This window comes from Corvus moneduloides, chromosome Z, assembly GCF_009650955.1.
Source record: "Corvus moneduloides isolate bCorMon1 chromosome Z, bCorMon1.pri, whole genome shotgun sequence".
Taxonomy (NCBI): Eukaryota; Metazoa; Chordata; class Aves; order Passeriformes; family Corvidae; genus Corvus; species Corvus moneduloides.
Genome location: NC_045511.1, coordinates 46,955,118 through 46,982,439, shown reverse-complemented (window position 1 = coordinate 46,982,439; position 27,322 = coordinate 46,955,118). Strand labels below are relative to the sequence as shown.

At 43.1% G+C, this 27,322-nt stretch overlaps 1 protein-coding gene across 5 annotated transcripts in view; it reads left to right on the top strand.

Moving 5' to 3' along the window:
- Positions 1 to 27,322, top strand: part of GRAMD2B (GRAM domain containing 2B) — a 48,992-nt gene that overhangs the window by 8,363 nt on the left and 13,307 nt on the right. For 2 of the 5 annotated variants that reach the window (XM_032095612.1, XM_032095611.1), the window contains exons 2-5: positions 23,044 to 23,166; positions 25,226 to 25,307; positions 25,626 to 25,692; positions 26,676 to 26,779. In XM_032095612.1, coding sequence (XP_031951503.1) covers positions 23,044 to 23,166; positions 25,226 to 25,307; positions 25,626 to 25,692; positions 26,676 to 26,779 — 376 coding nt within the window. Of the gene's footprint in view, positions 1 to 9,699; positions 9,869 to 10,026; positions 11,364 to 23,043; positions 23,167 to 25,225; positions 25,308 to 25,625; positions 25,693 to 26,675; positions 26,780 to 27,322 lie in introns of those variants that run through there. The other 3 variants (XM_032095615.1, XM_032095613.1, XM_032095614.1) reach the window with 3 other exon arrangements.

Here is a 27,322-nt window from a genome sequence, read left to right as displayed (position 1 = left end):
TTCAGATTTCCAGTGATCAATGGCAAGTATATGCATGTGAACTCACACCCTGCAAGAGAGCGGAGACGAGTTCTGGCCTTTTTTATTAAATGTGCCATTATTTCTTGGAAGGTGGTTAATGTCTTTGTAGGTTGATGGCTTGTGAAGACCCATTCAAGTATCAGCAAAGGGTCTCTGAGTTGAGGGTCCCATTGGAAGATCAGTCTGTGTAAACGGGGAGCCTTACCCAAAACTGCAAACTGGGGAGGCAGGCTGGGTTCAACGCAATGGGCTTGGCGTGAAGACAGGGCTTCCTGGACTGTGGTGATGGTACCTCGGGCTTCAGGTGTGAGGGCACGTGGAGAGTCCAAGTCTTCGCTGCCACGGAGGAGGTTGAAGAGGGGAGTGAGGTCTTCTGTTGTGACTCCCAGTAGGGGGCGTATCCAATTTATGGATCTGCACAGGCTGTGTAAGTCCCTTAGGGTTTTGGGATCATCTTTGATGGCGAGTTGCTGGGGTCCGATGGTTCTCTCACGGATCTGGAGGCCGAGGTAAGTCCATGGGCTGGAGTGCTGCACTTTGTCCTCACGGATCTCGAACCTGCTTCTTCTATGGCTTCAATTGTCTTTTTAAGAGTTCTGTCCAAGTAAGTTTTTTCTGATGCACAGATTAGGATGTCATCCATATAGTGGTAAATGATTGCTTCCAGGAACAGGCTTCTGATGGGGGACAGAATGTGGGCGACGCACCACTGGCAGATGGTCGGGCTGTTCTTCATGCCTTGTTGGGAGGACGAGCCAATGGTATCTTCTGAGTGGGGCTTGTTCGTTAAGAGAGGGGATGGAGAAGGCGAACCGTGGTGTGTCCTGGGGATGGAGTGGAATGTTAAAGAAACAGTCTTTTATGTCTATGATGGCCAGCAGCCAGTCTCGGGGCAGCATCGATGGTGATGGCAGGCCGGGTTGGAGGGGGCCCATGTCTTCAATGACCTCATTGATCTTTCCATAGGTCATGGAGTAGTCTCCATTTGTCTTTGCCAGGCTTTTTCAGCACAAAGACAGGGGAATTCCAGGGGCTTGTGGTCTCGGTGATGTGACCTTTGGCGAGCTGCTCTTCCACCAGGGCTTCCAATGTGCTGAGCTTTTCTTCTTCAAGGGGCCACTGTCTCACCCATTTTGGGTTGTCAGTCTTCCAAGTGAGTGGGGGAGTAGATGGTAGCGCACGTTTCTCAGTGGCCCCAGTCAGAAATCCTGGCTGGGAATGGTGCGGGCAGCCCCCCCACTGGGATAGAAGGTCTCTGCCCCATAAGGTGATGGGGGCTCTTACCACGAATGGTCAGGTGGTCGCTATCTTGCCCTCGGGTCCTTCGATGACGACATTTCATTTGCTTCTCGTGAATACTGCAACTCCACCAATCCCAGAGATCATACCTGCCACTGGCTCCAGTTCCCAATTCCCTGGCCACTCGGAGCAGGCGATGATGGTCACATCTGCTCCAGTGTCCAGCATCCCTGGGCAGTAGACCCTCTCTTCTTCACAGAACAAGCTGCACTCGATGGTCGGTTTGTTTGAGCCCACAATCTCTATCCACATTGCTGTTGGATTGAGAGGGAGCTGTTCTCGGCAGGTCTGTGGAAGTAAAAAGGCTTGTGCAGTCAGTGTTCCCTGTGGGAGAAAGAAAGGTGCGTCCGTGCAGCAAAGCTGGACAAGAATCTCTTGTCCACGGTGCACTGTTTGTATCTCAGGTAATACAAAGAGTTGTTCTGGGCCATGGAGGGTATCACTTAGGATAAGAATGTCCCATGGGCCGTCATGCGGTCCATACTTTCCTGTGGGAATACGATAGAAACGCTTGTCAACAAAGTTAAATGGCAGTGATGTTACCAGTTGGTGTCTGGTACCCATCGGTAGTGCTCCATGTGTTGGGTCCTTCTCATGTGTTCTGGGATCGCCTGGGATGATGGTGCCAGGTGAGGTCCAGTTGTCTGCTCTTAGTGATCCAATGTGGAGTTTGCAGCCGGGGCGGGGTAGTATGGCCTTTGATTTGTTGTCTGGGCGCGGGGCCTTGACACTGCGCTCCGATAGAAGTTTTTTGGATGCTGCTGGTGCTGTTGCTGTCTCTGGTGCCTTTGGTAGGCGACATGACGGTCCTGGGTGGGTGACCTTTGTGGGCAGTCCTTTATAAAGTGTCCAAGTTCACCACAATAGAAACAGCACACATTCTCCTTAGAGACTGCTGCAGCAAATGCACCAGAAACTCCCTCTGTGATGCCCTTTACAACTGCTTGGGTCATTGTGTTTTCTGTGGATGTGTGTCTGATACAGGTTTCTATCATTTGTTCTATTGTGGGTTCTGTGTCCATAGGTAGGGCCCTCAAGATATTCTTACATTGTTTGTTAGCATTTGCCATGGCAAGTTTACCTAAAAGTCCTTTTCGCCCATCTGGGCTCTCTATCTGTTTCTCTAAGCTAGCTTTTAAACGATCAACAAACTGAATAAAACTTTCATTTGCTGACTGTTTGATGTTAGAGAAATATTGTGTAGGAACACAATCATCTCGAGTAAGGAGCAGCGATGTCTTTGCTGCAATAGCTATGTCTTGTAATGCCACTTCAGGTAAGGTGGTAGCTTGATCTGAGGGTTTTTTGGAGGTCACCTTCTCCAGCCAGTTGTTCTATTGTCCAATCTGTCTGGTTTGCATCTTTAGTATAAGTGTCAGACAGTGTTTTTAAATGTCTTTTCCAATGCCTTTCCCATAACATATATTCGGCAGGGGAAAGGATGCAATTAATAATGTTTTTAATATCATGTGGCACTAATGTATAGGCAGAGAAGGTGGCTTCCAATAAGTTTCTAAAGAAATGTGACCCTCTCCCATGTTCTTTTGCTGCCTTGCAAAGCTCTTTGACTTCTTTGTATGGAATAGGTTTCCATGCTCTTGTAGTTGATGGACCACCCCTCCTCCCTTTCCCTATAATGACTGGGAAGGCTGAGATTTTCTGGGCTAGTTCCCAATCTCCCTCCCAGTTTACCTCCCTGCGTGTCTGTGCCCATCGATCCTCAGATTCAGAGTCAGAGCTGCTATTACTGTCATCTGAAAATGAGGGATTGGCTGTTGCAGGGCGGGGCTGGGATACAGGGGGCGTAGCGAGTCATTTTTGAAATGCTGACTTTGCTTTAGCCAGGGCAGGAGTAGCAGGGGGTCAGGGGTGTTTTGAGGGATAGGAAGGGGGTCTGTTGTGGCAGCATGGGGGTGGAGAGGTTGTACAGCAGCAGGTCATTTGGGGGGAGGTCAGGTTGCAGGTGGTGCCGGTTTTGCAATTCCATGTGGAGTCGGCATGGGCTGTAGGAAGGTGTGGGGGGGTGGTGGGCTCTAGGGCAGGAGCGGAGATGGGAATTGCGCAAGAACCCGTGGTAGGGGGAGGGGGGGTGTAGGGAGAGAGGGATTAGTAGCAGGGATTGCATTACGATGCAGCTGGGGGGGGAGAGAGGGGGGTCTGCTGGCATTTGCCAGGGTGGCAGGGCTATTGGCGGTGCGGGGGGAGGAAGATTCCACTCCTTGGGTGGCAGCCTGGGGCAGTGGCGTGGATAGCTGGATCCTGCCAGCGGTGAGGGGACAGACGCTGGCGGGGGGCGTGACGCCTGTTCCGTGCCCCTCAGTGCGTCCGTGGGGCTCTGCGGGACCGGTCCCGTGTTGTACCATGCTTGCTCCGTGGGTGCGCGGGGGGAGACAGTGGTGGAGGGGCGGCTTGCTGGGACGGGGCCGCCGCAGTGGTGCTGGGGTGGGGGGATAGGGCGCGACGCCGCGGGGAGCAGGGACACGGCAAGGTGGGGGCAGTCAGAGGCACCGGGAGCTGGTGTGAGAGGGGGAAGGGTGGTGTCGTGCGTGAAGGGTTGCGAAATACCAGGGGCACAGGGAGATGGGGCTGGGGGCGGCTCAGAGGCATCCATCCCGGGGAGGGGGGATGGGTCTGGGATGGGTCCTGCGCACACTGCCTGGGGGGTGGCAGCGGGACCAAGGGGGCAAGCGGGGGGCTTTGGGTATGGGAGAACTGCTGGAAATAAGGGATCGGGGTAGGGAAGTGGGGTGGCCGGCACCCCAGCCTGGCCAGGGTCGGGGCAGCAGGCGGGGTCCGCGCTCTGGCTGGCCATTGCCGGAGGCGGAGAGGGGAAGTTGGAGGGGGGGAGGGCAGAGAACGGGTTTGGCTGAGGGGGGGTTGTCGCACAATATGTTTTAACCATTAAATGAAATAAAAGAATGAATTTGGAAACAGAGAGGTTTCCCGTGGCTCGAAAGGAATAGAGTTTCTTCTCCACTTTGTCCCAGAATGGACCAGAAAGGACAGAGTCTGTGGTGGCATCAGGAAAATTTTGAGATATCCAATTAGTGAAAGATTTGAGATTTTTCTTAGAAAGAGCACCTGTAGAGAATTTAAAGTCGGATTTTAAGAGAAGGGTTAGAAGAAAGGGGTATAGGTCTCAGATTGGGAAAGGCTGGGTTTAGCTTGCCTATTTCCCATTTAAGTTCCTCCCTCAGCAGAAAAAAGAGAAAAAAAACCAAAAAGGACTTTAAAAGAATTGCGCGCAAGAAAAAGAGGAGAGCCCCAAATTTAAACTTATAAATCCCATTTTCTGGTGAGGCTGGCTCCTGTTGAAGTCCAAAAAAGGTCTGCTGGGGAGGTGGTCCGGCTAGTTCAATCCTCAGGGACTTCTGTCCTAGTTTGGAGAAGCGAGGGTCTCGAACTGTCCCCGTCCAAAAGGCCTGCTAAAACGTAGGTCTATTTTCAGAGGATCAGCACATGAACGGCTGGCTCTGTCTTAGCGTAGTCAAGATGCAGCTCAGGCCAGGAGTCCGAGGTCCAGGGTCCAGTGGCTGTTCAAGTGCCAGTTATGACAGCTCTGACCCAGGAAGAGGTGACCGGTCCGGAGAGATGGTCCCATAAGGAATCGCCTTCCCGAGGCCTGGTGTCTTCCCTCAGCTGCTGGCAGAGGGGCCCTTGCAGAGACTGTCAGCTCTTTAGTGATTATCAGCTCGTGATTCCAGCTCAGCTCTGCAGGGCAGTCTCCACGCCAGACCAGAGAGACGAGAGGCTCATGTAGTACACTACTTTCTCTCCCCAGACTGCCCTTCACCAATTAAAGAAAAACACAGCCCATATTTTCTCACAATGAGTCTCCATTGGAGACTCCTTGATCTTCAAATACTTGCTTTACAGTATATGTATATATGAGCAATTATCACAGTACAGTAAAAGGTCCTTTGTGCTTTTTTTTTCTTTTTCTGTAAGACTTGATCATAATAAAAGCATATGGTTTTCAAGTATATTCCACTCACATGAGCAGTTCCACATTTGCTTGTTTAATATAAAGCATTCCTCCATGAATATTACTAAGAATCTTGCTATTCAGAGCTTTTATCACTCATGACTGTGTCCTCTCACTCTGGAGTTGCTACACCATGTACAGTTTGACAGAGCTTGGCCACAGTTTCTTTTTCAAATCCTCCAAAAAACTCACAAGCTATATTTATATATATCATTGCTCATTGCTTATTACTACCACTGTCATTATCAGATAATAGCAAACTGGACTAAGGACATGTGTATTGGCAATTTGCCAGAAACGAGTCTCTGATAAAAGTTAAGATCTTGTGATACGGAAGAAATTATTAAGCAAGGGTTCATTTTTTTAGTGTTGAGGCTTTAGGCATCAATTTATTTGAATGTAAGTTTCTTCTGTGTTAAATAACAGATTTGTTCAAATCAGAGAGCTGTGCACACCTTGGGAACAGAGCCAGATGAAACTACAAGAGAAACTGAGCTCCAGGACCGAGGAACTCCTTTCTAGTTCTTGCACCACTGAGGTAAACGCAGAAACCTCTGGAGATGAATGAACAAAACAGGCAGTGGTAGCATTTCTCTCCTAAACAGGTAGCTAAACCTGCCAGACTGAAAACCTAAGCACTTGAAAGAAAGCAAATTTTATTTACTTAAATATCTAAAAGTCAGATTCTCAGCTCCTAAAACCAGCACTTCTGATGAACTGCGTATAGTTACACAGGACTTACTCAACAAGTCTGCCTCAAAATTAGTAGATACATTTTTAGTGCAATAAAAAGCCTCCAAAAACAAGATGAGGGGTAGGCAGTCACTTTTCCTACTGGTTCCAATCCTCCCATGCATGCCTTGTTAGTGCACACTTACACAAGAACAATCCCCAGCATACCTAAAACCCCACACAGGTTGCTGCACCCAAGAAAAGGGTGCTGGGCCTGAACAGACACATGATACCTTCCCCAGCCCTCTCAGTTCCAGCTCTACTCACAGTCCAGGCAGCTGAAATGGCTCCTATTCTGTTATGGTTGGATAAATGAGATGCTGTATATTACCACAGGTTGTGTCTGGTGTAAAGGGGTGGGAGAGGCTTTGCAAAGAAATGCCAAGTCCACTCAGCTGCTCCCCAGGGAAAAATAATGGAGCAATGTTTCACAGGTGCAGAGCCTAACAGGCTGAATAATCTCTCTTGTAAATTAAATCTCATTTCTTTTCCACATGTGCCTTGACTTAAATACTCTATGAATATTAGTTAATGGTGTCTCCCAGAAATACAGCCATTTTAAATGTCATCCTTTCTATGCAGCTTAGTGCAGAGTCTTCAAATTTTCCTGTACTGGAGCCAATTAAACCCACATGGTCTAGCTAAAATCATACAGCAATCTCACACTTTTTGCAGGATTTGCGTGCCCAACAGGTACGGCAGTCTTGAGCCAGTTCACCATTAACACCTCTTTCTTATCACTGATTTCCTGAACTTATTGCAACAATACCTAACACTTAGTTCTTGCACCTCCTAAAGACTAGGTATTCAAAAATAATTAATTCACTTCATACACTTTTTAATCTAAAACCTACCTTAGTATCTATCTCCTACACAGATATCCACTAAAAGAAACCACTCTACTTTACATATTCTCCCTTTAGCTCATGTGAGTAGTCAGCTGTTAGGAAGTTATTCTATTATTAATTTTATTAATATGTTCTAGCTCATTCAAACATGAATATAGACCTTCATCTAGACATGTAACTTTGAACTCTCATCCCAGGATTTTCTCTCCTTTCATTGTGTACTTACAACCACAGACTCCATCTTAGCTTTTTGAAAACATTAGTTCACCAAACTGAAACCTAAGTTGGGTATTAACCAGGTAGTAAAAACATTTTCATATGCACGTTGACAGTTTGTGCCTGCCATGCAAGATGTCTTGTGCCAAATGCCACTTTAAATCTAACCTTCCTGAGGGCACTCAACTTGCCCCACAGCTCTGCCAGCACAAGCCCAGGGAAGGCCAGGGGTAAGTCATGCTTGCTGGCTTTTTGCACCATATTAGCTCATTTTGTCAGTTAGTAGAAATGAGACAAGGAAGGGCAAGGCCCATCTGGAATTAAACCTGGACAAGGATGTCAAGAACAACAAGAAGAATGTCTTTAAATACATCAATAACAAAAGGTAAATTAAGAAGACACAGAGAAGGCAAAGTTACTGAACGCCACCTTTCCATTGGTCTTCGCTGGGAAGACCAGCCCTAAGGAATCTCTGACCCAAGTGACCAGGGTAAAGGAATGTTGGAAGCAAGACTTTTCCTCGGTCAAGGAGGGTTGGGTTAGAGAATACCCAGGCAAACTCAACATACACAAGTCCATGGGCCCTGATAGGACACACCCAAAAGTGCTGAGAGTGCTGATAGACATCATAGGTACGCTCCTTATGATCATCTTTGAAAGATCACGGAGATCAGGACTGGTGCCTGAGGACTGAAGAAAGCAAATATCACCCCAGTCTTCAAACATGGCAAGGAGGATGCAGGGAGCTACCAGCCAGTCAGCCTCACCTCAGTCCCTGGAGAGGTGATGGAGAACCTCATTCTGGAGGCCACCTCTATCCACAGGGAGGACAAGAAGGTGATCAGGAGTAGTCGGTATGGATTCACAAAAGGCAGATCATGCTTGACCAACCTGATTGCCTTCCACAATAAAATAACTACCTGGATGGATGAGGGGAGAGCAGTGGATCTTGTCTACCTCGACTTCAAGGCTTTCACACTGTCTCTAACAATGTCCTCACAGGCAAACTCGGAAAGAGTGGACTGGATGGATGGATTGAGAACGGGCTGAACAGGAGACCCCAGAGGTCATAATCAGTGGCACAGGCTCTAGCTGGAGGCCTGTCCACGGTGGTGTCTCCCAAGGTTCAATAGTGGGCCCAGTCTTGTTTAACTTATCCATCAATGACTTGGATGAAGGGGCAGAGGCCTCCTCAGCAGTGTCACTGACAATGTAAAGCTGGGATGACTGGCCAATACCCCAGGGTACTGTGCAGCCCTTCAGAAGGACCTTGACAGGCTGGAGAGATGGGAGGGGAGGAACCTTCTGAAATTCAGCAAAGGCAAATGCAGGATCCTACACCTGGGGAAGAGTAATCCCATGCAGCAGCACAGACTGGGGGCCAACCTGCTGGAAAGCAGCCTTGCAGAGAAGGACCTGGGTGTCCTGGTGTCCTCTGTGAGCCAACAGCATGTCCTTATAGCCAAGCAGGCCAATGGTACCCTGGGCTGCATTCAGAAGAGCATTACTAGCAGGTCAGGGGAAGTGATCCTGCCCCTCTACTTGGCCATGGTGAGGCTTCACCTGGAGTGCTCTGTCCAGTGTGGGGCTCCTCAGTACAAGACGTGGAGTTCCAGTAGGGAGTTACTAAGTTGATCTAGAGTTTGGGACATTTCTCTTATGAGGAAAGGCTGAGGGAGCTGGGCACGTTCAGCCACAAGAAGGGACAAGTGAGCAAGGACCTACTCAATGTCAGTAGGTATCTGTAGGGAGAGTGTTAAGGGGACAGAGACAGGCTATTTTCAGTGGTGCCCAGCAATAGGAAGAGAAGCAACAGGCAGAAACTGATGCACTAGAAGTTCCACCTGAACATGAGGAAGAATTTTTTACTGTGCGGGTTACCACACACTGGAAAGGTTGCCCAAAGAGGTTGTGGAGTCCCCCTTGCTGGAGATATTCAATAACTGTCTGGACACAATCCTGTGCCATTACTCCAAGATAGTCCTGCCTGAACCAGAAGTTTACACCAGGTGATCCACTGGTCCCTTCCAACATTACCCATTCTGTTGTTCTGTGATTCTTCTGTGCAGACAAGCCAGCCTGGGGTGCTGCTGATGAGAAATGAACCATAACCACCTGCTTGTCTGCTCAAGATGTAAAGCCACAGATGGAAATATCGGCTAATCACCTCAGAAGTTCAGATTAGTAGAGCAGTCCAGGGCCAGCATCAGTATTTGGACAACTGCCTGCTTCCACGAGTCACCAGGGAAACGCGCTGACAGAAACCGGCCAATGCCACCTTCCCCCCTGGGACCGCGTCTGTGTGAAACCGTGTATCTCCTGTACCCCCGCATGAAACATTAAGGACGGCTTTTGTTGGAGCCGGCGGGAGCCGGCGGGAGCCGGCGTCTCACGCGACAGCGTCGCGACTGAATAATTCAGGGCTCGTAAGGGATCGGCCTCCCGGGGAGCGCGGGGCCGCCTCGGTCACAAGCTCCGGGGCGCGGGCGGCGCCGGGCCCGGCCGGGCGGGCTCAACCGGTTTGCGGCGGCTCCGGCTCCAGCCGGCCCCGAGCGGCAGCGGCGGCGGCGGGTCCGCCCCAGGGCGGGGCGGCGAGGGCGGAGTGGGCGGCGCGGCTCGGCCCGCCGGTGGCGGAGTGCCTTGTGGTGGCGGGGCGAGCCGTGTTGCCCGTGCCGATGGTGCTCATGACCGAGCCGCGGTGCGATGCGGAGGAGCCGAGGGCAGCGCGGGCCGCTGGCCGGAGGGAGAACAGGGGCGCTCCTCGGCTGTGAGTAGTGCCCGCGCCGGGAGAGGGGCCCCGCGCGGGGCTGTGCCCGGGCCGCCCGCGGGGCAGCGCCGGGGCCGCGGGGAGCTGCGGGCAGGGGCGGAGGGGGAGCCCCGGAGCGGTGGGGCCGCGCTGGTGGGGGCGTCGGCCTGGAAGTTCCCCGGGAAGAGTGGCCAAGGGGCCTCCGCCTCCAGCCTTAAATTGAGCGCGAACACCCCCGCGCAGCCAAGACCCGCTCTCGAGTCCAGCGTTGAACTCCGAAGTTATACTTTTAGGAGCAAGGCGTATAAATACTGCTTCTAGTAATTTCACCCAATAGCATGGAAATCTTTCTGAGCCGTTTCACAGAAATAGAGTAGTTGTGCTTTATCGCTTAAGTTAAAGTATACGGGTTCCGGTGGGAATCTGTTGTCCTTTCCTCTGGGTGCCTGGAAAACCCAGAACTTTGTTAAAAGTTCACAGAGTCTGATACAGACAAGAGACATTAAAATGGGAGTTCAGTCTGATGTCCCAGACAGATGAGGTGCTCTGAAAGGATGGTGGTTGCTTGCCTATCCTGGCATGGTTCCCCACTGGTCTCCTCGCCCAGCATGGCCATACCCATACTTGCGCTCTTCCTTTTGACCTAAGAGGTACCATAAAAATTGAGCAGGTGAAGAGATCAAAAATACTGTTCATGAGAAAGAGGAGGCCCTGCTGGCTGGTAAAGGCTTTCTGCTTGGAGTAACTGGTGGAACGTAGGGAGGTCAGAGGGCTCAGAAGGGTGGGAGTACTCCCCTGAGGCTGCTGACCTTCCCAACCTCTGATGATGACTGGGAACATCAAGAGTTAAAGGTTCGTCTCCTGCATTGGTCTCTTGCTTGCTGCAGAGATCTCAAGTTGTTTAGGTGCTTGTGTGTCATGGCAATGACCATCCCGTGAAAACATTGCTGGAATCAAGCAGCTGTCTGTTTCCATACCAGGCTCCCAATTCACATGGGTCTTGGCAGTCCCAAGGACAGTGTTAGAGAAGTTAAGCATCTGCAAAACAAGAAACTAAAACATGTGGGGCTTTCTCCTCAAAAGAAGTTAAATAGAGTTAACTTTCTCCTAATCTGAGATGATTCCTCTTCTCGAAGAACTTTCCTTCACGAAAATTTAATCTTAAACAGCTTGCAGGAGAAAGGAGAACAAGTTACTAGCAGCTAGCTCTTTCTCTTGAAAGAAATTCTGAGAAAGTCTGTGTTGGTTTTTGGTTTTTTTCCCCCGGCTGTTGTATGTGTGATCTCTAAGCAGGTGTACTCCTAAAGTGTTGCCAGAAATAACTTGCTTGTTGGAGAGCACTGGGAATCAAAGTGTCTTCTAAGTATCCTTTATCCTGTATGATGTAACCACATGAGTGACTTCACACTACAAATGAAACATAATTCCCAGACCTTCTCTAGAGTCTTCTGACTTCAAGCCTTGGATCCTGATTCCTGTGCAGAGTTATGCCAGTGAACCTGATGAAGTTCTTCAGGTATGCAAGATCTGTATCTGATTTTTCTCTTGAAAACAGAGCTTGGAGTCCAAGATAGTGTACGGAGAGCTTGATCTCGGAGACATTGCACATGCATGGGTAATGCCATCTCCTTTTGCCACTAGGTGTTGAGTCTTTCAGTCCTTCATCAATTAACTGTTTTAGAAGCAGGGTCAGTCTTAGCCAGTGTGATAAATGGTGAAGTCTTACTATAACTCTCTAGGGTTTTTTAGCTATGAATTTTTGCTGTTCTGTAGGTGTCATGCAGGGGAGAGCTAGGCAGTCTTGCTGTACTTTAAGATGCAGTGTTCAGCAATACTAGCCTGGGCAGTAGGAGAGTGAAAAGACTGGGAAAGACAAAAACCTAAAAAGCTTTGTCTTAAACTAGAAAACTGTTGAAGCATTTGCTCTTTGGAAACCAAGTTGGAATTAATTTTCCAGCCCCATTTAACTGAGAAACTATTGTGTTCATTTGATTGGGAGTTAACCTCACAAGCCAGGTGTCTTTGGTTTGACTAATGTGAAGTTACAGGGGAGATTGTTCAGCTCAAGACCAGAATCATGGCTTAAATTCAGCTAGAAGTGAGATTGCTACAAGCTGAATTGTTGAAGATTTGGTTTTAGAAAATGCATGTGGATTTGATGGAGTTTCATTCCCCTCATGTACTTGCAGGGAACTAACAGAGCTGATGATGACCTCTATTTGAAAAAAATGCTAGCAGGGTTATAGAGGTTTATGGAACCTTTCAGTGTTTTCCAAAGCTCAAGGGGGAGAGAGATGTATCTGTGTAGAGAGATTTATGTGTATACAGTAACCTATACTTCCTAGAGGTATGCTTAAAATGTTGTTCAGTTTAGAGATGGACTTCATAGCTTAATATGCTGCTTCTACTGTAAACGTTCCCTGGGGGATAGGTGCATCTGATGGATTGAAGTTGTAAGTCTTCTGGGTTGTTCTGGGGGTGTTTTTTGCAGGGGTTTCTTGGATTAGTTTTTCTTAAAGATTTCAACGTTGGAAACTAGGAAGTCTGTATTTATCCAACAGTGATTCAGAATAGTTAAGTACTTGCATACTGATTCAGAAAATGGGCTACTCTGACATGATTAGTGATACTTATATATTTGCAAAGCTTGCAGTAGATCTCGGTGAGTTGTACAACCCCAGAGACAACACTGTGTGGAAGATGGGCACTGTTACTATGCAGAACCAAAATAGCAATGTGCCAAAAGTTTGTCATTATGTGGAGTTCCTTCCAAGCAAGTAAAAAATTTGTGGACAGAAAAAAAACCTTCCAAGTGGAGTTCCCTAACCATTACATCCTGATGTGGCCTTGGACCAAAAAGGAGTTAACCCTTTATTTATTTTTTTGACCAGAAAGTGGGATGTGTTTTATTTGTGGTGGCACTGGACCTCCTGTAGAAGCTGTCAGCTGTGCTGTAGGGACAGCTGGTGGAAACAGATGTTTTAGCACTTATTTAGAAAATAAGAGCCTGGCATATTAAGGAGAAATGGCAGAGGAGTAAGAGCAAGCAGTTCATATGCCTTGTCAGCATCCCTCTGCTTTTACCCATGCTTGCTTCTGACAAAGTCCATGTAGCACTTTCTGGAGCCACGGGTAGTTTTTATCCTGGTATGATTCAATCTGTCTGTATAAGTGTGATGTGATGGGTTACTGTATGGCAAGATTCTGCTAACATTAAGTGGCACATCCTGTCCTTTATGGTTTACAGAATCAGGTAATGTCCAATTACCAAATGTAACTTTGTAACTTAAAGAAATGAAGACATTGGGACTTCAGAGTATGAAATATACAGAAGGTTTTAGTTGGGGGGTTTTGTTGGGTTTTTTGGGGGGTGGAGGGAGGGTTGTTGGGGTGGGGTTTTTTTTTGTCTGGGGGTTTTTTTGGTTTTTTTATTTAGTTAAAATACATTGCAGATACTGGGAAAAATATGCTACTGCAAGCAATGGAAAACACTTGCAAGCAAATTGAGTACTTCTTGGCAGGAAGAATGTGATTTTTATGGGGTTTTTTTGTCTGGTATATTATTCTACCATAACAGATGTTTCTTAATAACGGTCTATCAGTTGATAAATTAAAACAAAATCAATTGACTGACTTGTGCTTAATCACGATTTACTATGGTTTTTTTCTTAAAATCTCTTACTTGAGAGAAACACAAAACACAGAGAAATAAGGGGAAATTATTTATTACTGATTAAAAGTTTTATTTCAACTTTGATCTAGGTTAACTCATTTCCAGCAGCCAAACTTCTACTGTGAGGTTTTTTTTTGTGAAGGGAAAAAGGTGTAAGTATGTACTTTCAGAGGATGAAGATAGTAGCATACACTAAATATAATATTTTTTAATTCTTCCATAGTAGTTCTTCCTTATTTTTATAGCAAAAGTTATAACACATGATCTGTAAAGAAGGACATACTTGCAAATGAAACATTTAAATTTAAGATGTGGCAGGGGTTTTCCAGGCTAGATTTGAACCTTCATTTGCTCATGATGATGTTTTTTAGTCACTTCTGGTTTTTCCCTTTTTTCTCCCTGCCTTTCCTACTTTGTTCACTTTATGTGCATGCTTAAATTATAAAAGCAGCTTTTTAAAAATAATCGTTCCATGTGTAAATGCATGAAATGGATCTGAAGAGTTTTTTCATTCCACTCAGGTGCCTCAAGTGGCTAACCTGAAATATGCCCAAATTATTTATGGTTATATGCAGTCTGTGAGAAATGTTTGTTAGTCAACATAATAACTACAACTTTGGGCAACAGGATTTGTTGCTGGTATTTGACAGAGGATGCATAAACATCGTATCCCAGTATTGTCTTCTTGCTTCCATCTCCATAAATGTTGCAGGCATGTGGTTAGAAATTATGTGCTTATCTGATGATGCCACTGCTGGGACTAATGATCTTTTATGCTCTGTACACAGCAGCTGCCATGTCCATGCATATCCTTTCCAATGATCTTTTCAGACCTGTGTTACTTTAACTAAACTTCTACCTGGCACTGACCGTCTTTGCCTCTGTCCTTGAGAAATAGTGCACTAAGTTTAGGGAGGTTAATAAGCTCCAGAAAGAGGGGCAGGAAATAATATGTAGGCTGCAGATAGGCAGCAGACAATTTCAGCAGGTAGGGAACATAGAGGCAGACTGAAGCCTTCGCCCTCTGTGGATAGAAGAGGGAAACCTTCTAGTTACCTGACTATGAAACAGCAGTTCTGTACATCCCCCATAAAACCAGCCATACCCTGGCATGTCCTACACGTGCCTCAGTTTAGCCCTCCGGTTATCGTTTTAGTCTGTTCGTGGAAGAGAGACCACCTAGGCGAAAGACTCTTGATGTATTTTGTAGCTGCCATCTGTGCTGTGCTAGTTCAAGAAGAGCTGTTTAGATTTGTTCAGTCTTTTTCTCAACAAGAAGGAAGTTTATAGTACAAAATACATATACAATTATATGTATTCCTATTTGGTTTTGAGAAATTCTAAAATATGTGTAAATATGCTATGGCCAGCATAGGAGAGAGTGTGTTTTGCCATGGAGGACAGCTCGTGGCTGGCGGAAGGGCTCAGATTGAAGAAGGAAGCTTTGAGAACATTCAGACTCAGTGTCCTGGTGACATAGAAAATAGAAAGTCCAGTTGGCCTTAGCAGGGGTCTGGCTACCATGTGTCACATCTGATTCTAATAAGACTACCTTTTCCCAGGACTCTGGAAGGAAAATGGTTCCTTTTTTTCACCATCACAGTCAAAGGCACTGTTGTGACTAGTGTTGGTTAGACCCATTTTTGGAAGCTAGTATTTCCTAGTGTGAAATAGTAACTTTTGGATTCAATTATCCACATTGTTCTGATCTTTTCCGTGAACACATAGGCAGGCCTGTAAGAGTAACCATAGGTTGAAAAGATAATAGTGGGAAATTCAAAATTGCCAGATCGTTGGTGAATGGTTCACTTCTGTCCTTGGTGAAACGTGTGATGAAACATCAAAAATGTACCTGGGTATTCCTTGAAACTTCAGATTTTGTCTCTGTGATTAGTGTTGTTTTAAACAAGGAAAGCATGAAAAAGCACAGTAGATAAACACAATGAGAAGTTCATTTTCATCTCATTGTTTTACATTTGGCTTTGTTGTACACTATTCTTGCTGGGGGACCTCACAAAAAAGTGTAAATAAGATATGTAGGAGCAGAATCTATCTTTAACACACTTTAAACAGGGAAATCTTATCAATGATTTTGGATTATCTTTTATCAATGCCAGTTTTCAAAGACACTGCTTTATGAGAAAATCCAGCTCTCCTTCTCTTTGTATATAATCTGTCAGAAGAATCAAAATTATTTTTTCTCATTTACATTGATAAAACACTTTGTGTAGCATAGTGAGTCATTATTTCTAAAAGTGCCATAGAGCAGAAGCTGCTGGTCGAGGTTTTCATGGCAGCTTCACTTTTTAACAGCAGAGAATGGAGTAAAAGTGTTGGTAAGATAGTTCCCAAACCTCTGCTTTCATCTCTAACTGTTCTGCATTCTTAATAAGTTGTTAATACAATTGCAAGTGTCTGGGTTTTTTTTTTTTTTGGTTGGTTGGTTGGGGGTGTTTTTAAGTATTTGAGTCTGATATAACTACTTAGGTGTTTTTTTTTTTTTTTTCAAAAGCACAATTAATGCTGGCAAACTGGCATCCAAGTCTTGCATCATGTTGAGGTATGTTTCTCTGGAGTTCTTCCAGAAACAGAGGTGCAGCTTCAAGTAATGAGGCTAAACTTTTATGCTTATTCTCTGGTGATTGGGCCTCATTTGTAAAGATGCTTGTGCCTTTTCATATAGATATGTGTTGTTTCTGCCTGAGTTAAGGAACAGTTCTGATTGATGTCTATATGGTGAACATATAAATTGTATATAGATGCAGTATTTATCTTTTTTATTTAATTTGGTATTGAACAATTCACTGAAGTGCCTTTTCCCTCTTTTTTGCACCCTGAACAAGTCATAAGTCAGGAATTTTTTCTTTTCCCTTTCTCCTGTCACCTCTGGAAGCTAAAGATAAAAATGTTGAGTTAAGACTGTACACTTCCTTTTCAATATGAATTGTGATCCTGTTTTTGTATTGCTTTGGGTTAGAAGATTAGGTAGTCTAGAACAAGGAGACATGAAAACATTTTCTTCTGAAGGATGTAAGCAGGTTGAAGAATGAGAAAAACACATGCTCCCTCCCAAAGTAGAGGTGAATGAGTGTATTTTGCTTAATTTTCTTTTTTTTCTCCCCCAGAAATGTGTCTGTGAAAGATTTCTGTTGTGTGCTAGATCTGACTGTGCCTATGGTCAGATAAATAGTTGTTGGTGATCCTACTGAAACTCCCATCCTACTGAAAACTGCATGATGGGAATTTTGTGGAGTTGAGTGAAGATACATATGAGAGGGCTTTTGCTTTTTGAAGTGGATATATGAAACGGAAACTCTTGAGAAGACAAGAGAGCTAAATGGCTTATGTTCCTGTTCTAGTGTTAACTTAGTAAAATATCTTGTTATAGTGTCTCTTGTTTCAGAGCGCAGGGAATTCTTCTGTGTTTTTTTTTTCCTATGGAATTTGATAGCAGTCTGGTTTTGATTAGACGGGGAATACAGACAGTTAATAATAGATGGTATTTAGAGCAGAAAATTTACATACTTGCTAATGACGTCTGCAGTGTCACAGTGATCTTGCTAATGTCCAAGTGGTAAGGCAGTGTGAAACTTGATCTAGTTATTATGTTAAATGTCTATTCAGTTAAGGAGAAAAACCTAACTTTCTCTGTCCTTAACAGTGTTGGAGGGGTTTCTGTTCAGTATTAACTCCAAAATTTCATAAATTTTTTAATAAAGACATTGCAACACAGACATATGAAACTACTCACAGGTGAGTAATTGTGTTCCAAGAGATAGGTGTGGAATAGAACACAGTAAGTATTTCTGCAGTTAATTGCCTTGATATATAAAATTAGATTCAGATTTTAAGGAAGTCCTAAACAGTTGGGTTAATTTCTCTTTTGGTGCTATCTGACATCAAGATTCCAGCTGTGCCTGCAGATGTGTTTCATCCTAGAAATGCTTAGAGAAGCGCGTGGTGTGTGTGCAAGTGTGCTCATCCATATGCATGTTTTACACAGTTAATGTGCAGCTGTGTAACTCTGCCTCCATTATGCCGTGTTTGACTCTGATTCTCTTCTGAGGAGAAGAGAATTAGCCTGCTCCTTGAGCAGCATGAGGAAGTTAAATCTCAGTCTGGTTCATACTTATTGATATTGACAAACTGGTCTTCTCTGTCATGCAGGGTTTCACATCTCTGTGCCGTGATTCATGCTTTGCTGCTCTCTCTGTTTGATATAAATACATCTGCTGGCTGTAGATTTGCTATACAGAAGAATACAAAATCCTGCACTTCAGAATCAGCTGCTTTATTTTGTTCAGACTTCAGCCTTAAGTACAAGCTGTGCACAAAGTATATGGAATTATACAAATACCAAATGGATACATTATGTCTATCTTTAACATCTATTTTAGCAGTTGTTAAACAGTTTCTGCCCCTATGTAATTAGGGTAGCTGTAGCTCATTTTCTGCCTGTTTTGATAGTTTGGGAGTCTTAGTGATAGTCGATGTTTGGCTGTTCATTTGCATGGTAAAAATGGTATGTGATCTTAGAAGTAGATTAAATCTTGACGTTATTTCGAGGCATTGTTTCTGCATGATGTGTTATCTCACATAAGCGGTGCTGTGTGTAACACTAGAGCACGGCTGTAAAGTTACAGGAGGCATTTTGCTTCTGAGTGACCAGACTGTACAAACAGACAACACCTAAATCCTCAATTTGAGCACTATTGCTAATTTTTCCAATATGGAGACCATTCAAATCTTCTATGAAGAGGACAGCAGGAGAGTTTACAGTGGAAAGGTATTTTCTTCAGTCCAGGACTGAGGCAATTGAACTGTGTACAGTATGAAAGCAAGCTCATCAGATAAAACACTCCAGAATCTGATGACACATGCAAAAACAGTTTATTCAGGCTGGTGTGGCATAGAAAAGACACTTAGTAGAATGATGGGATAGTCTTCTTAAAGAAAACTTCAAGACTTTAGACCTAGCAAAAGGTAGTTTGGGATGATTGCTTCTCTAGGACATGATAGGTCAAGGAGAGTAAGTGCTTAGGAGGACACCTCTGACGTGCAGCATGCTTAGCAATGTCCTTCCAAGCATTGGTACTTCCCATCTGGCCCTCCTGTAGTCATCTCTGCTTGAAGCATGTTGCTGGTATGTCTTTCAGATAATGTCTAGATAAATCTCTTCATCCTGCTCCATGTTCTCTGCTTTTAAAAACCTGCCAAACTCTGTCATCTTTATTTGGGATCCTTAAATGTTTGTAGTCTCTCCCTTTAAGTTTCTGTAGAAGTAACCCATTCCTTTACCTGAATAGACTCATGTCAGGGAGTAAGAGTAGCTTTAATAACATTGTCTCTTAGCATTAAAACCTTTCACAGTACTTTGATTCCTTTGTCAAATCCTGTCAGTCTGCCAATGACTACCCGATTAATCCAACAGAACCAAAACATACAGAATGTCATTGTATTTGTGATGGATATTTTCTCATGCACTTTACCAAGCATGGTTGTGGACATTAGGGGAGAAATTACTCCCCATCTATTTTGGTTGATCCTTTGCAGTAATGCAGCAGTCTAACTGCTGTTGAAAAAATTAATTCTTTTTGTTTAACGGAAGTGAAACTGGACCAACAGTGCTTCTAAGGTAACATGATGACCTAATATGTATGCTCCATCCAAGAAGGAACATTGCACCAGTGCTGAGTCACATTAAACCCTTAGGAAATATGCTTTGACTCCAATTTTGCAAACAATTGAAGATGTACCTAACATCTCTGATTATTCAACAGGCATTTCTGTCCTTCTACATAACTGATCTGCAATCTGTAGACTGGAGGACTGGTTTGTCACAACTTACTGTGGCTTCTGAACTTCTAGACCAGTTATCAGGTGGACCAAGTAGCGTGGGTGTCCTGAGGAAGCTTTGTAGAAGGATTTGTGTGGTTGCAGGGATTTAAAGACAGTAACCACCATATAGTTCTGGAATTTTGGTCTCTTTTGTGTATGCCTGAGAAGTGATGGTGTCTGGTTCAGTGCTGTGCTTGTCAAAGACAGCAGTCGTTCCTTGAGGGTCACTTTCCAAACTGTGGCCTATCAGCACTTCTCTCTCACATTGTTTTTGTTCAGTGCTTCTTACTCAAACTAGTTTTGAAGGGAACAGATGAAAAGTTGCTATTTTAGATTAATGTATTTAATCATTTTTTCATGAAAAACTCCCATAATGTGGTACTGTATAACTTCACAGGGAGTCTGAATTTTTCAGGTCCTGGTGAAGGTTACTGCCAAACAAGAAAGTTTGAAGTTCAGAGACGTTTATGCAATATGAGGAACTTGACACACATGTCTGCCAGAAAATTTTGGTTTCCCAGAAACCATTCAGATCAGAAGAAGTGAAATTCCTCTGACTTTTGAAATGTATTGATGAATAATGTGCTTCTGAACTACATTAGAATGGAACTTAGTCCACTGCCTTGGTTTATGTAATTCATAGCACTTTCCCTTAAACACAACTAATGTTTATTTTAGCTTGCTTAGATGCAATGTATGATCTCACTGTAAGTGCAGGACTTGGCTTTGAAAATACTCCCTACGACAGCTGTTCTTTATTTGGAAACTAGAGACAACTTCTCTCTTTATTTCTTTTAGCCATTATTTTAATAGGCTTGGTAGTAGTACCAAATATATGAGAATTTTTTCTTTCCTTTCAATGGTTCCAGTGTCACAAAGTTCTTTTGCTTTGCCCTGACATTGCGAACCCAGTTCTTTTATGCGCATCTACTGCCAACAGTTGCGGTAGGAATCACTCATTTCTTAAGTGGTCTTAATCTAATTTGTTGTTGTTCCTGACTTTTGTGCTCTTTTTACAAAGCATTTATGAATACTGACTCACTCATAAGAATGTGAGGAGTGCTTTAATTTACTTGTGATTTGATAAACAGTATTTTACAAAGGGAGGGGGAAGGGAAGGTCAGCTAAGATGCTTCTGGTAGTTAGAAAACACCTACTAGTAACTTAGGTGCTGTGTGGAGCTATAATTATCCGAAATATAAGGTCAAATCCTTATGTAGTTTTTCTTTATGTGAAGGAGGCATAAGCAGGTAGGCTGAAGGATAAGCATGGCGAAACCTTATCAGCTAGTAGGAATACACCCTATATCTACTGTCAGTGTCATGTGTTCCATGGCTGAGTCTCCTCACACCTGTGCTGCTGTTCTCAGGCCATCCTGGAGAAGTGAGCAGATTGGCACAGGTTAGCTCAGCATTCCCACACGCAGCTGTCAGCAGGATTAGCATTTTGGGATGCCTGAGCTCTCTGCCATCTGAAAGCATCTAGGTGAGAGATTCGGGAGTAGTAGAAGTTAGTAGGGAAGACAGACAGAATAGAGCAGGCTCATAGGTTTAACTGCAAAGTACAGATTAACTTATGGATGAGGTAAAGGGAGTATGAGTAGTAAGTAAAAAAGGCAGCAGCAAAGCATCTAAGCATGCTGACAGGTGTGAGCGGTAGAACCTGTGTTATAGGTTTTTTTTAAAGGATATTTTTACTATAGAGGTATGAGACAGGCCTCCTTGATCAGTTGGTAGCATTGCCGTGTGAGAATAGCAGGCTGCCCAAGGCAGTGAGGGATGCCAGTCAGGCTTCAGGCTCAAGCAACTATATCTTAAAAACAATGCTGTGTTATGTAGTTCTATTCACTTGGGAGTTTCCATGCTAAGCTGCTTTCTTGAAACGCAGGTGTGATTGAATCTGACAATTTTGCCTCACCCAGTTCCTCATCCCACTCATTTCTGGTATTCTCTGGCCACCCTTGGAGCCCAAGGATTTGAGTAATAGAAATATAGCAAGACTGTGAATAAGATGTTTTCAGGGTTTGCAGACTTTTGGAATACAAACTCCCCTGTGTTTGCAGGGAGCACCTGGAGTTGGTAGTCTGTCTCTCTGTTTAAAATCTCAAACAGCATAAAGCTGCTTATTTGGGTTTTTCAGGCAGATTGGATTCCACTTGAATCTCATTAATTGCCTATTTAATTGTAGTTTATGTCAACTGAAAATAAAAGCTGATGATGTGTGGTCAGGCAGAGCCGATACAAGAGTGAAGCTATGGGGAAATAATAGGGTTTTTTTCTTATTGGCTTTGTGTATAAATGAAAGGATTACGGCATTAATAAAGTCTGATTTAGGAAGTAGGAATTCAGTGTCCCTGTGGTGGGGAGTGCTAAGGGTGCTGAGGAAGGCTTAGATATGGAAATAGCTGTTCTATGCAAATATAAGATCCCTTGAGAATCTTGGCATTTGTCCTGTGACATAAGCTCTAGTTTAGCTGTCAGGTAGGATAACACCTCATTAGACTTCAATTAGGGTGTTGTGAGGCATATCTCCTGATCTTATTCATCAGAGCATAATAAAAGCAAAAGACCTTTTCGTGCCCTTCCTAAAAGAAGATTAAATCAGTTTGAGAACCTCTGTTAGCAAAACTTTTGTCGTAGTAAGAAAAAAAGCCTGTTCATAATAAAGACAGTGTCACATGATGGCTGTGGTATGCTGTAAAATTGCAGAAATTAAACATTATAGCGGAAAGCTTCTGAAAATGGGGTCATTCAGGCCAGACACAAAATTAGTGGGCAACATGGTTTGGCTTTCCTCTTTAATCCTAAAAGCATCTATAGTTTTTCTGAGGCTTCAGGTTTCTACGGGGAGGAGTATGTATATAGTTGTCATGTCATTTTAAAGTATTATCATTCTTCACACCCTATTATTATTAACAGCTCTTTTTCTCTAAATTTTCTGAGTTGTCATTTTGTTGCAAAATTATGGAAAGGTAAGCCAGGGGCAGACTCTAATGGCATATTGTTTAGCCTTCAGACTATGGGTCCATAACATACATTTCTGAAGCAGTGGCACATGCTGTGAAGAGACAATGCGCTGTGGCGGTGGTGCTGCTTTTATAAAATAAAACCAATGCTTTTTGTACTTGGAGAGAACCCTTTGTTGTGAAAATTCTGCCTGTGGACTCTCACAGAAGAGGAAAGTAAGAGGCAAGATAGGACCCATCTTCCTCTTGCAATATTGAGCACATATTATCTGCAAAGCACCAAGTGCTGTCATGCAAGATGTTTTTCTCCTGGCTTGCCAATCAAATTAATTTGCATTAGTCATCTGAGTCTGAGTCCTGAACATGGAATGCATTTTTTCTTAAACGAGACATTCTCTTCAGAAGCTAGAGTTACAAATTTTATGAGTGGTGAAATATCCATGGCAGTATTTCAATTTTCCGCTCTTCGTTGCTGAAATTCCAGTACTGGAGCTCAGAGTACAGCTCACATGTATAATACTGTCAAGTCAGTAGACAAAGATTTTTTCAGGATCTCAGTAGAAATACATGTTACAATTTTGTTTTTTAATATATGCTGTATTGTCAACATGTTGCAGTGGCATTTGACATTACTGTGAATCCTGTAAAACACACTTCTAGCTTTAGTTATTTATTTGTTTGTTTGTTTGTTTATTTATTTATTTATTTTCCCCCCCACAGTTCAGATGGAGAAAATGGAACTGATGAAAAAAGAAAGGCTGGAAAATCACCCACTGTGTGGCTGCAGACCTCTACCAGTGAAATGGAGTATTTTGATGACCGGAAAAAAGTTGATGTTGCTAGGTAATGTCAGAAATACTACCAGTTTTCTTCTAGCAGAGATAATAGAATGGCTGCAAAGCACTTCAAAAGCTAGACTGAGTAGCAATATTTATCAGATATCCTAGCTGAGGGTTAGCTTGCACACTATGCAAGTGAATTGGAATCAAGGCACCTTCCTTGGTTGCTCTGTTGCCCATTGCAAGCAGTCACAATAGAATTTAGACTTTGAGCTGGCTTAGTTTCACTGTTCTAGGAAAAAATGTATTGCACTGTTTGGTGCCGCTGCTAGTTACATTCCTGTCACAATCGATTTGACAGGCAGTCAAACTGAGCTGCAGTTTTAGTCCTGGCTTGTTTCCAGAACTCTTTCATGCTGGAGTAATGATTGTCCACGGTAAAACTATGACATAAGTTTTAATTTTGTACTCTGTGTTGTATATTGTATCAGATTTTTGTACTGTCCCCACAAAGACACTCATTCTTCTTTTGCTGGAGAACTGGAATGCATTTTAAGTGCTTATAAAAGAGGCTAAAATCCCACTTGGATGGCTTGAACATGACCTTTGCATCCCTTTCACTTTGTCAACTGAACAGTCAGTGCAAAAGTCAGTGGTCAGCCTGACACTGTTGTTTTGGTCAGAAGGCAAATATTTAAAAAAACATCACTTAATTTCATGAAGCATCTTTGAGGAAAAGGTATTTGAAGGAATACATTATCACTTTTTTTTTTTCAGAGGTTGCAGTCTTACTTCTCATACTGTAATTGACTACTTTTGGTGAAGGCTAAACATAACATTTTTGTCAGGCTTGCTGTTTGTTTCAGTTTCACCTGTACTCTACGTAAGCACACAAATACATGTACTCAGGTATTTTAGAGTTTTATGAGGGACCTCCTGAGATATGCAGCCAGGTCCTCTGCTGTCAAAGTCAGTGTCTAAGTCAGATTGCTATACAATCTCTTTCCAGTTATGTCTCCATAACACTCAGGGTTTCTCTTCCTGTCACTCTTACGGTATGTACTAGAAGCCCTGAACCTCTCAAGCTTAGGGAAGTAAAGAAGACTTGTTGTGCAGGATATGGTGCAGTAATGGAAACTTTTGTAGCACCTTTATTTCCCTACTGTATCTTCAGCACAACATGTTTTTCAGGTCATTCAGTATGAGTCCTGTGATATGGTTTTTTCTTCTGCTGTTCAGTTTACATCTGAGGGCCTCTGAAAAAGAGCTACCTGATTTTTATAGTATGTTCCTATGCATTTGTTCTGTGCCACATAGCTTTCAGAGAAAATGGTCTCTTTCTGATTTATGAAACAGTTATCCCACCTCTCTGTTTTTCTGAACAGTCCATGCCATTAATTCCTCTTGTGTAGAACAGGCATCCTAGTCATCCACAGAGAATTTGATCTACACTTGTTCTTTTCTAGAGTTGTTTGTGGTTTTGTTTGGTTTTCCAGTGTAAAGGGCTGGAGCTGTACAAGTACAGCTGCCTCTACAGCTGGCAGTCAGAATTCCATTTCATTTCCTGTAGGGTTGCTGGTTGCCTTAATGATTTCATTACACTACACTACACCATTCATAGCCATCCTCTGACTTGTGCACCTATTCTTCTCCTGTTGCATTTTTCAGATGAACTCACATCTTGTATTACAAGTTCGTAGCTTTCTGTACACTGCCTTCCACCTCAGCTACTAAGTTTTATCTTGTTTTGTCTTTCATTAGTAAGGAATGTGCTTACTTAGTATTAGTATTTCACATGTTGCCCAGAAACGAATGTGAAGCTAAGCACTGTGATAATTCATTAAGCTGTAAAAATGTTTTGAACTTTTTCTACTTCCGTACCAACTAGTCAGTTACTTAGAATACCCCTTCTAAATTAAAAGAAGACCTTTAGCAGACTCCCATAGTCAGCAGATCAACATGGTTTAAGAAAAAGATATACTCTTCTTTATCTCTGCATAATTCTTGATGAATTGGGTATGTTATCTAAAGGATTAATACATTCCGTGGAAAAGCACATCCTATTGGTAACTTACCAAGACCAGTGTGAGGCCAGGCTTACATCAAATGCTTTAAATCTTCAGGACCAAGAGCAGCACAGATAGTCCGGTCCTGACAACCAAGAGTGACTCCAAGACTGAAAGGAAAAAACGTGCCTCAAATCAGGTAAGGCAGAGACTCCTTGTTTGCTTACATATAGTAAGAGTAAACACATAACTACCATGAGAGGGCTTTTGTTTAGCAGCACTATAGTTCATGGTTGTAAAAAGGACAGAGGTTACTTTTTCATCAGTGTGTTAAGAGTCTGGGTGAAGCACAATATGGAGTTAATAGGCACATAGAAAAATATGAGGATTTCTTGTAGAGCAAGTGGGCAAAATGGGAAGGTGTGGGGAGGACAGGAAGTGGAGCAGGTCACTTGACAGTTGTCAGACTGTCTAATAAAGTGTGTGTGTTTTGGGTGTGGGGCTTTTTGTTTTTCAGCTGAAGGCAAACGCACACTTTCATAAGCTGTTTCTAGATGTTCCTGTTGATGAGCCACTGAAACAAAGTAAGTATTAATCCCTGTGTTGTTGTTGGCTCTGGATCCTAAATAATGTTGTTACCCAACAAATGTGATGTACAAGAGGAACTACCTAAGTTTTAAAAACCTTTAACTCCAGTTGCTTAGAGCTATTGGGCCTTGATCCACATGCTATGGGCACCTTATTGTTACCTTGGAAAACTTAAATCTCTTCATGTTTGGTATATTTGGAAATTGTAGCCCATTTTTCCATTCCTGGAGAGTAGCCTAATGCAATATTTTTTGGTACTGAATCTTCCTTACTAAAGGCACTACTTGAGACAGAATTGGTCAAGTGATTAGCTTGAGTTTTTGCTGTTGGTGATGTTTGAATATTTGAAAACACTAATAGGAAAAGGAATATTTAAATGTTTAAATATTTTACCGTTATCTGTGGTACTTATAAAAGGGAATTGTACATAGACATGTATAGCAAATGTTTCTTGAAAGGAATACAGGGAATGTGGTTCATGAGTGAGAAATGGTTTGCTCAATGTCTCTGAAGTAAAAACTTATTACTTTACATGTGTTGTACCTCTTTTGAACATCTAATTTAGACAACAGCCATAGAGCTAGGAGTTTTAAAGATAAAACCTCTTGTTAAACTCTTTACATTTATGTAATACAATTACCTAGAAGTTAATAAAAAGTTTATAGGAAGCTAGGTCATATTCTCTCAGAAAAGATTTTTTGACCTTTGGAGGCCAGTTGCATGTTACTATTAATTGTATTCATTTCAGTTGTTGTCCTTCAAATATTTTGAGTCTAAACTTAGGCCCATGACATCATCTGAGCTTGTCAGTATTAGTTAAACTTACCAAAAATTTCAAGATTTGCCAATGTTAATCAAAAGGTTAATTCAAAACCTAAACATATAGAGGCTTTGAAAAAAAAAAACAAAACCAGAAGCCAAATTGGCTTGGCTTGGCTTGTAATTACCTTAAAGACTATAGAATATCTGTTTGTTTCAGGCTTTACCTGTGCTCTGCAGAAAGAAATTCTGTACCAAGGAAAGTTATTCCTTTCTGAAAACTGGATTTGCTTCCATTCCAAGGTTTTTGGTAAAGACACTAAGGTTAGTAAAATCTTTATGTACAGAACAGTACAGTTTGTTGGTTACCAGAAGTTCAAATTATTGTACAAGTCTAGAATACTAATAATTCTAAGTTTTATCTAATACAGTCACTATTCATAAGTGATGCTCGAAATTCACTCTAAACTGAGCACTATTATCATTAGTAGAAATTGAATCTCTTGCTTAAGGACTTCATGTCTGAAAGAAACAGATGAAAGGATCTGACAGGCAACAGTGAGGGCATTGTCAAATCCATGTAGCATAACCTTCAAAAATGTTTCTCTTGGAGTAAGTACTTAAAAGAGGAGGAGGAGAAGGAGGAGCAGGAGGAAAGAAGGCTGAAAAGTATTAAGGACTCAAAGACTATAGTTAGGGAACTGGAGAGAAGGATCAAGCATATTAAGGCAGTTAAAGAGGAAGAAGTAAAACTGGCTTCTGCTTTGAGTAGCAAAGCTCTCTGAAGGATTCTTCTAGCAGTCCCATTTTACATAAACAGAGCATAGGATAAGAAAAAAGTTGACAAGGTTTTTACTTGTGAGCCTA